The sequence below is a fragment of the Lactuca virosa genome, chromosome 8 (assembly GCF_052849685.1).
Source record: "Lactuca virosa cultivar CGN04683 chromosome 8, Lactuca_virosa_CGN04683_v6, whole genome shotgun sequence".
In the NCBI taxonomy this organism is placed as follows: domain Eukaryota; kingdom Viridiplantae; phylum Streptophyta; class Magnoliopsida; order Asterales; family Asteraceae; genus Lactuca; species Lactuca virosa.
Window position 1 is genome coordinate 36,770,053 of NC_136433.1, and position 13,056 is coordinate 36,783,108.

Sequence of the window (13,056 nt, forward strand, 5' to 3'; positions counted from 1 at the left end):
AGTTCATCATTGATAAATGGACATATAAAAGTTGTTGTTGATGGTCGTAGAGATAAGACCAGGATGAAGAAGGAAATTCTAGTTAGAAGGCAAAGAACACACAAGATATGACTGGCTAGGGATGAGAATTTGGACCGGACCGACTTTTGGACCAGACCGGTTTCGAAGAATATTGTGGACCGTAGACCGGACTAGATGAGACTTACCGGGTCAGGTCCAGGTCCGGTTTTTCCGGTTCTTGGACACGGTTAGACCGACACAACTTTACATGCATACAGTACAAGTCGTTAAAACATCTTCTTGGGTTTGATACAACTCATTAAAACGAATATGTTGTTGGGTTTGATACGTTACAACTTGTTAAAGTGAATACTTTTTTGGATTTGATACGATACAACTCGTAAAAATAAATACATTGCCGAATCTTGTACTCGTTGGACCGGTCAAACTTTGATTGTTTATACCATTTGTGTGAACTTTGAATCAAATAAGTTAATGACTTTATCATATTTCATGCATAACTAATCTATAATATTATAACTTGAAAAATTAATTTTCCAAATAAAGCACCTAACATATAAATCAAGTTCATCAACAAAAGTTAGCAATCTTAACACAAACATACAAAAGTAATTACCGTAACACCAAAAACAATAGTTTAAAATTTAAAATCAATCAAACTAACAAACGTCATAATCTAATCTTCCATTGGCCTCTTCTACATATCGTTGTCATCTAAATCTAACATGTTTAAATCTTGTGTAATCTCTACATAAACACAAAATGAAAATGTTGTTAGTATTTAATAAAAAGTAAAAATTGAAAAGCTAAAATATTTCGGCTTTGATATCTTAAATTTGAAGGATTGTAAGTCGTTGAATATAACACCAAAAACAGCAAATTATAATCTAAATTCATCTACTAACTCTAAATAATATGTTGAAAAAACTTGAATGTCAATCCGACTTAAAACGAATGAGATATGATTGTTTAAAGAATTTCACAAATTACAAAATTTAAATTTCTTGCTGAAAAATTGAAATATTTCAGCTTTGATATCTCAACTTTGAAGGATTGTAACTCATTGAATATAACACCAAAACCAACAAACTTATAGTCTAAATTTAACTACAAACTCTAAATTACACGTTGGAAAAAACTGCATGTCGATCCGACTTAAAACGAATGAGATATGCTTGTTTAAAGAATTTCACAGAATACAAAAGTTTAAATTTCTTGCTGAAAAGCTGAAATATTTCAGCTATGATATCTCAACTTTGAAGGATTTTAATTCATTGAATATAACACCAAAAACAACAAAATTATAGTTTAAAATCATCTACAAACTCTAAACTACACGTTAGAAAAAATCACATGTCAATCCGACTTAAAACGAATGAGATATGTTTGTTTAAAAATTTTCACAGAATACAAAAGTTTAAATCATATCTAAAACCAGTTTTTACTCGGAACCGGCCGGACTGGATCGGTTTTGATCAAATCCTAGAACCGAGAAACGGCACGGGGATCCAAAAAAAGTTCCAGGTCCGGTCCAGTCCACGGGTCTAAATGTTCACCCCTATGACAGACGAACAATTTAGGTATCATCATATTTGTGTTTTAAAGATAAAAATGAAACATAGACTATAAGGTTGGGTCTTTCTTAAAATTTTGTGTTGTACTATTTTTTTTATATATTTTAATTTTATGGCAAGTAATGTTTTGTTAATATATATATATATATATATATATATATATATATATATATATATATATATATATGTGTGTGTGTGTGTGACTTGTTACTTTATACACTCCATTAGTAAAACCACATGAAGTTTATCAAACGTTTCATAAACATTCAACATGAGATCAAAAGAAAAATCTTCCAAACAAATTAATAAATCAACTCAATATTGTCCCCCCCCCCCCCTCCTTCGTCTTTTGATAGGTTTTAAAGGAGGATACATCATTGTTGATTTATTAACAACTGGGATTAGGGCTTCTCTCATAAATTATGGTGAGTGTTCTAAGAGGAATCCACCATATCTGTTGCTACTAACACTCGATGAATCATGTGGGTCAAAAAGTCATTCTTCTCATTGTATTTTACAATTGTAATGATAGGCATTGCACCATCAAACGATCTCTACAACTTTAGGTTTATATAGGTAATCAACCATTGGACAAATGACTTTAACATTAGTAACAATGCATTACAAATCAATAATAACTACAAACACACATTCATAAAAACAATTCAAAGGATTATCTAGTTAATCAACCTCATTATATTGTAATTTGAGGGATTTGATGAAACAAGATTCAAGAATTATAAGAAAATAACTAGTTCCATGTTGATTTGGGGGGCGACAAACCTAAGCATATAAACACAATTCGAATTGCTCATATTTCCATTTTCATGTTCACTTGTGAGTACGATGTCATCGGGATCATAATTAAACCCTAAAATATATTTGGTAGTTGTTTCCTCTGTTTCGTTAAAACTTTCTTTTGATACAATTTGATTTTCAACGAATCAGTCATATTTCATGCAAAAAGGCACCTCCATGTTGTTCTTATTTCATTTTACGTTTCCCGAAATAGATAAAATCATTGCTTGAGATGAGGGTCGGTTGGCATGATCTAAAGTTTCATCGGGGGTTCTTCGTTCTTCGAAGAAAAGGGATAATGATGAAGGAGGGGAGAAAGAGATAAATAATGTAGGGTTTGTTGGTTTCTATGGTGGGTTTCTAGGTTCAGGTCGATGGGTACTTTCGCCGATGATGTAATGACAATGTGTAAAGAGATACAGGGAGGTGATGGTGTGAATGGTGGCATTGGTAGGAATAGAAAGTCAAAAATGATGTAGGGCTTTAAAAAGCGAAAGGTTTGGGGTTAGAGGGGATGATTTGATGTGGGCTCTTTCAAATTTTCGTTTATTAAACTTCATAATCAATTTTTTTTTAAATTAATTTTGTTATAATTACTATTTCGATATATTTCGACTACTACTTAGTGGTCACAATACAATGAATGAGAAGACAAAAGAGCAAAACAAGTTACGCCGCTAACCCTTTTTGTATGATAAAGCCAAATCTTTTGAATACTACATCTATAGATCTAGGGGACAAAACATAGTTATGCATGATCTGTTGTACTCTATTAAGAAACTCAACTGCATCCGCGCGCGAGGAAACCAAACGTATCAAACGCGAATTATATGAACACATGTTGATTTTCCATGCATGATTTTTTCATGTTTTGTGACTTTGCATGTAGCGGCTTTTAAAGCAGACTGTCCCGCCTTGAAACCCCCAACCCCCAAGCCCACGAGAAGAGATACCCCTGTAAGGTCCACACAAGCATGTTGCCCTCCAACCCATCCAAAAACCAAAACGTCAGCCGGTCTAAGGGTTGATTCCTTCTGTCGGTTCGGTCAATAAATTCATAGAAGCTTCTTTCTTGGCGGAAACTCAGAAACGCTTAAATATGTCAAACAAAACATCTATAACCATATTGTGTCGTTATTTGAACCCCAAGAGTTATTTACAATGGATTACATGCTCTCCAAAAGAGTTCAAACATACTTTACGACACACGTGACATATCTCATCAATTGAGAATATAGAGATCATGAGCCATATTTAAGGATAGTACAATACTCCACAAGAGACAAATGTTGGTCGAGCTCATCTATAGTGATAGCTAGAAGAAAATTTTGAGCATGTTGTGCTCGTAAATATTCAAAACCGCTTACCGTCATGTCGAAATGCACTTCCATAAGAAAAGGAACAAAATAGACTTTCTATATAAATAAGAGACAGATATTGTAATTTATAAAAACCACATGATCGCACCCTATCAATTTTTTTCAATAAAGACCAAAATTACAAATTTAACCAAACCAGAAGGACCAAAACTACAATTTACTCTCGCATATTATTTGAATTTATAAAAGCAAATTGTATTGAATAAAAAATCGAATAAAGAATCAATCATTGTTGGAAAAAGGAAACGTATACTTTTTCCACCCACTAATCTACCTACGCCTACCGACCTACACAACCCTTTTATCTTTGAAGTTTAAAAAATAAATAAATAAATAAATAACTTATTTATAAAAATAATAATTTATTATTTCAACAAGCCAACTTCTCTTAAACTTTTAAATTTTAATACCATATACAAAGGCACTAATGTATACAGATTTCCAAAGGTTTCAACTAAATTTGTAATTTAATTTGGGGAAATAATTGAACCAATACCAATACTTTGGGAATAATAGAACATGAATTTCGATTTTTTTTCTTCCTTTTTTTTCTTTAAAAAATGAAAAAGTAGGACAACTACACATAAATTCAAAGTTTTCACAAGCTTCGGAATTAATAAAAAAGGGGCCCCGAACCATCAACTTGACCCGACCCAATCATGAATCAACACCCAGTCCCCCCCCCCCTCCCCCAATTATCACCACCCATAGACCGTCCGATCAACATCATCAACCAACGGCTCTGATCGTCTCAAATCTTCTCCAGCTTCGCCGCCTTCACCACCGGATTCGCCTTCGCTATCGCCTCTTTCCCCACCGTCTTGAAATCATACGAGCAGTCGTGCTTCTCCGGGTACCTGTGGGTCCCACAGAACGTCGTTCCACATTTACATGCAAACCCCGTGAGCCCAACACGCTTCTTGCATGATCCACACCGATTCCGTTGCTGCGGTTTCACGGCGGTAGACAACGGAGATACAAGATCGGCGTCTACCGGATTGGATATCGGCTGATCCGGTAAAACGGAAACAGATGCTACAGCGGAAGATGAGGATGAGGAAGATTCCGCTACAGATGTTTTCGATTCGTGCTGTGGATGCGTGAGGCTCTTCTCGACGGCGATCTTCGCCGTCGACATCTGCCGTTCCTTCATGCAGTGATCTTTGTAGCACTTTGAGCACATATTGAGCGTGGTGGGACTCCCGAAGAATCCACAGTTATTAGCACAGAGCACGTGATTGCTTGCTTCCTGCCATTTCTGTTCCTCGGCCATATTCCCCAGACTTCTCCGATCAGCCAAATATCCAACAATTAAAGGGAAATTTTTAAGAGCGATCGATTCAGATTCAGATTCAGATTCAAACCAATCGCTCAATCAAACGAGATTATCAGAACCTATAATAGAAAACAAGGTATACACAATCAGATCCAGAATTTTAAAAAAAAGAATAGAATCCCATAAAACAAGCGATTGGAAATCAGACACCACGTACGGAAATCAGAAACGGAGATGGGGGTATTAGGGGAGGGGATGGATTGAATTGTGGGGAGGGGATGGATTGAATTGTGGGTTGAATTGTGGGGAGGGGATGGATTGAATTGTGGGGAGGTGGGCGGTGAGGAAGGGTGGAGAAATATAGGTGTTGAGGGAGGGTTAGGTGGTGGCGGAAATGTAGGGATAAAGAAAAACAAGAAAGGGGAGAATAAATTGGTGGTGGTCATGGTGGTGGTGGTGGGATTTGGAAGGTTCTAGGAGGTTGCGTGGAATTTTAGTTGTTTTTTTAGTTATTGTTATTTATATTTTATACCACAATAATGTTTAGTATAAATTACAGATTTGGTCCATGAGCTTTGCTCCAATTTGTATATTTGGTTTAGTTTTGGAAGAATTGATATAGTTTATATGTGGTTTTCAAATAAATCTATGAGTTTTGCTCCAATCTGTATATTTGGTCTACTTTTGGAAGAATTGATATGGTTTATGTGGTTTTAAGAAGGTCCCTAAGACGTTACTGCTGGGTGTAGGCAACATGTTATTATATGTTACCACATCCAAAAGGTGTCACATCATCATCCTAGTTATAAATGGGTATAACATTAAAGGTGGAAATGGACAACATCAAATAACATGTAATAACACCACTTATTTTCTATTTTATTTTTAATTTTTTTAACGTTTTTACTTTCTATATTTTCGAATTTCTTTATTTTTTATTTATGTCATAATATAATTATAATATAAATTAAATCTTAAATTAAAAATAACATTTAAAAAATAACGATAAAAATATAAATCCTAAATTAAAAACAACATTAAAAAATTACAACTAAGGATAAAAACACATTTAGAAACCAAAAAATAAAATAAAAATAAAATAAAATAAAATAAGACGAAACAAATTACATTTTCGATCTAAATTACTCAATTTCACTGCCATCATAGATATGATCTGCCAAGTCTTCTCGAAGTTGTTTGTGTTTTCGTTGATCTTGGATATCAACGACTCTATGTAAGTATTCTGCTGTCCCTGGTTGAAATTGAATGTGTCCAGGTTCCGTAGGTGAATACTCCGCAATGTTTCTTCCTTTATCTTCAATCACCATGTTATGCATAATGATACATGCATACATAATATCTCGTAGTTTGTCCAACTCATATGCTCGTGTCGCATGTTCAACTATGTGTCATTTTGCTTTCAGAACTTCGAACGCACGTTCCACGTCCTTACGTGCTCCTTCTTGTCTTCTCTTGAAAAGTTTATCTCTTGGTTCTATCGGGTGTCGAAACGCCTTCACAAACGTGGAATATGTTGGATATATTTCATTCGTAAGGTAATACCCGAACTTATACTCATGGCCATTTACTGTGAAAGGAGCATCCGGTGCCTTTCCTGTCAAAAGGTCCTGAAATATTGGTGACTGATCAAGAACGTTTACGCCATTGTTCGAACCCACAACTCCAAAAAAAGCATGCCAAATCCATAAGTCTTGTGATGCAACCGCCTCTAATACTAACGAAGGCGATCCAAGATGACCACTTATGTATTGACCTTTCCACGCCACAGGACAATTTCTCCATATCCATTTTGTGCAATCAATGCTTCCAAGCATTCCCGGAAAACCATGTCGTTCTTCATGCGCCGCATATAGTTGTTGTATGTCATTCAATGACGGTTTGCGCAAGTATTTGTCACCGAAGGTTTCGATAACACCTCTCGCCAATCTATACAAACTTTCTCGTGCAGTTCGCTCTGACATTCTCATATAGTCATCAATAGAATCGGGCGATTCCCCCAAGCCATAAGTTTGATTGCAACAACACATTTTTGCAACCCTGTAAAACTTCTTTTACCTCTCGCATCGTACCTCAGTTGGAAATATTTATACCTAAACATATAATAAAATTTTCAAACAACTTTTTAATAATCTAAAAAAACATATAATAAAATTTCCAAACAACTTTCTAAAGAACATATATTAAAATAGAAAATAACTGTAATTACGTTACCTGCTTTCCATTGCATTGACTATTCGCTGAAATACATTTTTCTGCAAGCGAAACCTTCTTTTGAAATCGTTTGGTTGGTAGACACAATTATCCGCAAAATAATCGTGTACTAGACGTCTATGCCCCTCTTCACGATCTCTGTTCAACGCCGCACGTCTGGTCAGTAGTGGAGCTGGATCTGGCGGTATCATGTCGGTAACATATTGATACATCGTTTGGTCTTGCCCTCTATAACATTTTAACATTTTAAAGTTAAAAGTAACTTTTTTAAATCATTTGTTTTAACAAATGTTTAAAGTTAAAGTTTATAGAAGTAACGATCCAAAAATTTCAAAACAAGTTTAGGAGTTTAATTTAGCGAGGAGGTAACAATAAAATATCATAACATAGTTTTTTAAGCATCCGCACATGTACTAGCCTTTTCGAAATATTTACTAATTCTAGTCTTTTTTCTAAAGTCTTAAATATGAGTACACATGTCAAAATAAGTTAGGCAAAAAAAATCCTAGTGAGAATACCCGATGTTGACTCGTTTTTTAGTATGAAAATAACAATATACTTACTTAAATCAAACTTCCAAAATCAAGAAAACATCATAAATTAATTTAGGGTTATTATGACCCAAAACAACAAAAGAGGGTAATATATAACCCATAACTCCAAATACAATCAAGGTAAAATATTGGATAGCGAAGAACAACAATCATCTCAAACTTCTAAAACATGTAATAAGGATTTAAAATGAAATATTATGTAATGCATGCACTTATTCCCGACCCTTGTCCATCTCTTGAAGTTCAAATCACCACAATAGATGGTTAATCATCGAAACTCATGAGATAATTTTCTCATTTGTATTGATTTATAAATAAGCACCGGTGAACCATCACATTAGGCCACACAAGGGGTAGCTAACCATATATGTGCAATGCGAGGATTATCTATAAATCTGTTGACATGTTGACTTAACGACACCTAATTTATCAAAAACCCCTTCAACTATCATGAGTCCCACCCTAAATCTATGTACATAAGAATGTTCCGGATATAGTTTTGAATTCAATAAGAGCTCAAACGAGCAACATACTGTCCAAAAAGAGATTCGATGATATGCATAAATAATACATATAGCAAACACCTTACACATTAGGAAAACGTCATATAATTTCAACAACTCAAAGCATATATATATATATATATATATATATATATATATATATATATATATATATATATATATCATAAAATAGCATATAAAATAAAAAAAATCAATATAAGGACTTGTACTCATGGTAAATTACCTTGAAGTTCTTTAGTGTCTTCTAATACTTCCTTTATATTTTAAGAATGGTTGAAAATCAAAATGTCACCTAAAAGCATCATACCACGTGTCAAGATCATGTTAAGTGGACCATTAAGTCGCTTATTAAGTTCTTAATCCTAAAACTGGAATTTTATTATTTCAAAGCGTTCATTATGTTAAAACATAAAATGTAACAGAAAATGGGGACTAATTTGGAAATCGAATGTAAAATATATAACATTTTTAAATATTTGTCATGGTTCCAGTTATGGCATAGTTCGCAGGAGGTTGTGTCACACCCCCGGACCAGAACGGCGGAAACGTCCGGAGGCGGGTGACTTCATTGCGCAGTATCATAACAATTGCATATAAATGAAACATGGCAAATCCAAACATCATACTTCAATATAACAAGCTTACATTGTTTTACATCATGTTTATATTCTCAAATTTTACACAAAAGAGACATCAATAAGCAAATCCAAAATATAGCAAAATAATCTTGAGTCCGCGATCCACAACCTGCTTATTGGTTTCCTGAGAATAAAAGTCGTTTGAAAATCGTCAACATAAAATATGTTGGTGAGTTCATAAGCATTTTTGTATAAAACTTTGATGATAGTTTAGAAATCCAGAAAATCCAATATTTTCTTATCAAAATAGTTGTATGACATGTTTCAACTCGAGTATAGTTGCATGTGTGTCTTAGTTAGTCGTTTTCGAAATTGTATATGATTGTTTCCTCCAGAAAATCCTATATTTTCTGATGTATAAAATAGTAGCTTTGAAAACCATAACACTTGTGTAGAAAAGTTTCATTTGAACAAACCAAAACATAGTTGTTCGTAAACCAAAAGTGAAATCTGTATAAATATATTTCTGATATATTCTAGTGAGTCGTTATAACCATACTAATATGACGGAGTGCCCGTTATGATGTTCTTCAGGCGTCGGTTTCGTTTAAGACATTTGTCACCCTAGACTGGCTGGTCTAGCTGTAGCGAACAACGAAGGTGCGGGGTGTCAACCCCGTATAGATCTATACACAAATTCTTGTTCCCCCTCCAGGAGACTCTGGTTATAACTCTTACAGGACTTTAGGCGTACACTATTATTTATAAATATATGTACTGTGAAGATTTGTCTGACTGGAATACTAACAGATTTTTGAACAATCATGAAATCCATTATTTACTAACTAAATAATAATAGTTGTACTCGTTGACTAGATATTTCGTTTCGTTTCGCTTCGTTTCGTTTGTTGAAAATAATCCGCTTTGCTTATTTATCAATCGACCCAATATTAGAGAAGTCGGCAAAATGGCTCTTCCCTTTATAAATTACTAAATGAGACCCCATTTGTCGGAAGGTGTCAAGTTATGATTTGCGTAAACTATGACTTGTTTGAAGTTATGACAACAACTTTATGACATGCAAATTTTTCTGTCATAAAGGCTCCATTTGTATATTTGCTTGGTGAAATTATTTATCTCAAATATTCATAAATAATCACTAATAGTTTGCAAAAAATCACTAATATGACATAAAGTTTCGATTTTTAAAAGAGTTATAGAAACTGTGTCAGCATATCAAGATATATTTTAACAACTTTTATTTCTAGACAAGAAGCCATGGATAAAGGGGGTATGTTGGACATACTCAAAAATTTGGGAGGCTTCTTTTGTAAACAAGGTATTTCTTGTGGGGTGATGAGAATATTTTCAGAACTTCATGAGATTTGTGAAATCACACATGCTCGGAGCATGTCTTCTAGAGTCTGAATGGTTCACTCGCTTTGGCCATCTGTCTGGGGGTGGTAGGCAGTGCTCATATCTAGTCGGGTTCCCAATGCTTTCTGGAGCGACTGCCAAAAAAGAGAGGTGAATCTACTATCCCGATCTGAGATAATAGACATGGGGACTCCGTGAAGTCTCACTACCTCTTTCAGGTATATTCGCGTTAGCCTTTCCATTTTGTATGTCTCCTTTATTGGCAGGAAATGGGCGGATTTCGTTAATCGGTCAACGATCACCCAGATAGCATCCAGACCCTCTGACGTCTTGGGTAATTTGGTTATAAAATCCATTGTGATCATTTCCCATTTCCACTCGGGTATTTCGGGTTGCTGCGGTAGACCCGAGGGCTTCTGATACTCCACTTTAACCTTGGCACAAGTGAGACACTTGCCTACGTAAGTGGCAATCTCCGCTTTCATGTTCGGCTACCAATAATGTTGTTTGATATCCAGGTACATCTTGTCGGAACCCGGATGGATAGAGTACCTTGTTTTGTGAGCCTCATTCATTACCACGTCCCGTAATCCACCAAACCTTGGTGTCCAGATTCGGTCCATAAGATAATAGGCTTCGTCTTCTTTGACCGTCAAATTCTTTTCCATTCCGCACAATGCCTTATTGGTGACGTTTTCCGGCTTCAAGGCTTCCTGCTGAGCCTCTTTGATTTGTGAGGATAGATGGGAATGGACGGTCATTATCAATGTCTTTACTCGGCGACCCGAGTACTCCTTTCAGCTTAAGGCATCGACTACCACATTTGCTTTGCCTGGATGGTACTTGATTTCGCACTCATAGTCGTTTAGCAGTTCGAACCATCTTCGTTGCCTCATGTTTAATTCTTTTTTATTCAGGATGTGCTGGAGGCTCTTGTGGTCTGTGAAAATGGTGCACTTTGTAGCATATAGGTAGTGCCTCCAAATCTTCAATGCGAAGACCACAGCTCCGAGCTCGAGATATTAGGTGGTGTAGTTTACTTCGTGGGTCTTTAGTTGTCTAGATGCGTAAGCTATCACCTTTCCGCGTTGCATAAGCACACAGCCTAACCCTTGATTTGAAGCATCGCAGTATACTACGAAGTCTTTCGTTCCTTCTGGCAAGGAAAACACTAGAGCAGTGCAGAGGGCTTGTTTCAGGGTTTGGAAATCAACTTCTTGTTTGTCATTCCAATAGAAGGGTACGCCCTTCTGGGTGAGTGTGGTGAGAGGCTTGGCGATCTTGGAAAAATTTTGGATGAACCTTCGATAATAACCATCAAGGCCCAAAAATTGACGGATTTCGGTTGGGGTTCTTGGAATTGTCCAACCCTCAATAGCTTTGATCTTGGTAGGGTCCACATATATTCCCTCTTCACTGACTACATGGCCCAAAAATTCCACTCTACAAATCCAGAACTCGCATTTGGAAAATTTTGCATAAAGCTTTTCTGCTCTCAATGTTTCCAAAGTCTGTCGTAAATGTTGGTTGTGCTCTTCCTTGCTCTTAGAGTAAACGAGTATATCATCGATGAAAACGATCACAAAGTTGTCGAGAAACGGCTGACAGACTCGGTTCATCAGATCCATAAAGGCTGCTGGTGCGTTTGTGAGACCAAAAGGTATGACTACCAATTCGAAATGCCCATAACGGGTTTGGAAAGCAGTCTTTGGGATATCCTCCTCTCGGACTCTTAGTTGATGGTATCCGGACCTCAGATCTATCTTGGAAATGTAATTGGATCCTTGGAGCTGATCAAATAGATCATCGATTCGGGGAAGTGGGTATCGATTCTTGACAGTGAGCTTGTTTAATTCTCGGTAATCTATGCACATTCTGAAAGATCCGTCTTTCTTCTTGACAAACAGAACTGGAGCTCCCCAAGGTGAAAAGCTCGGCCTGATGAATCCCATGTCAAGAAGTTCGCTTAGTTGACTAGATAACTCTTGCATTTCGGCAAGAGCTAATCTGTAGGGTGATTTGGCGATTGGAGTGGCTCTAGGTACAAGATCGATTCAGAACTCGACCTGGCGCTCGGGAGGGATTCCTGGCAAATCCTCGGGAAATGCGTCAGGAAAGTCACGTACTTTAGGAATATCGTTAAGGTTTTTCTCCTCCTTTGTTTTATCAACGACATGAGCAAGAAAGGCGTGATTCTTTTTATGCAAGCACTTTCGTGCTTGGATGCAAGAAATAAGTCGGAGGTTTGAACCGGATTTATCGCCATATACTATTAGGGTTTCGTCGTTGGGTAGATGAAGGCGAACAACCTTCTCGTGACACATAATTTCAGCATGGTGGGGGCTTAACCAATCCATGCCAACAATCACATCAAAGCTCCTAATATTAACAGGCATCAAACTGATTGGGAGGGAGCGATTATTTTACGTTAGCTTGCACCCTACGTAGATATCGTTGGTTGATTCTGTTTTACCGTTGGCCATTTCGACCGTATAAGTTTCGTTCAATTTGTGGGGATTTTGATTGAGTAGGTGTTTGAATTTGTGACTTATGAAGCTTCGCTCAGCTCCACTATCAAATAAAATGCACGCATAAGAGTTGTTGAGGAGAAACGTACCAGTCACCACTGTTGGATCTTGCACCGCCTCCCCTTTCCCCATGGTTAAGACCCTTCTTGCGTTCTGATTGTTGTTCTTAGGGCAGTCGCGTTTGAAATGGCCAGTTTCCCCACATCCGTAACATG

The 13,056-nt window shown here is 36.3% G+C and overlaps 2 protein-coding genes across 2 annotated transcripts; both read right to left on the minus strand.

The window, feature by feature from the left end:
* Positions 1–4,282: 4,282 nt before the first annotated feature.
* Positions 4,283–5,488, minus strand: LOC145132247 (zinc finger A20 and AN1 domain-containing stress-associated protein 4-like). The gene is made up of 2 exons (XM_079066963.1): positions 5,266–5,488; positions 4,283–5,167 (listed from the first exon to the last, which is right to left on the minus strand). The coding sequence occupies exon 2, from the start codon at positions 5,043–5,045 to the stop codon at positions 4,524–4,526; it is 522 nt and encodes a 173-aa protein (XP_078923089.1). The 5' UTR covers positions 5,046–5,167; positions 5,266–5,488; the 3' UTR covers positions 4,283–4,523.
* Positions 5,489–6,457: 969 nt separating this feature from the next.
* LOC145130242 (uncharacterized) lies at positions 6,458–7,030 on the minus strand. The gene has a single exon (XM_079065075.1). It carries the CDS (start codon positions 7,028–7,030, stop codon positions 6,458–6,460), a length of 573 nt encoding a protein of 190 aa, XP_078921201.1.
* Positions 7,031–13,056: the final 6,026 nt, after the last annotated feature.

What these genes read in the sequence shown, in the direction of transcription:
- LOC145132247 (XM_079066963.1), bottom strand. Translation starts at nt 5,045, where the DNA reads ATGGCCGAGGAACAGAAATGGCAGGAAGCAAGCAATCACGTGCTCTGT.
- LOC145130242 (XM_079065075.1), bottom strand. Translation starts at nt 7,030, where the DNA reads ATGTCAGAGCGAACTGCACGAGAAAGTTTGTATAGATTGGCGAGAGGT.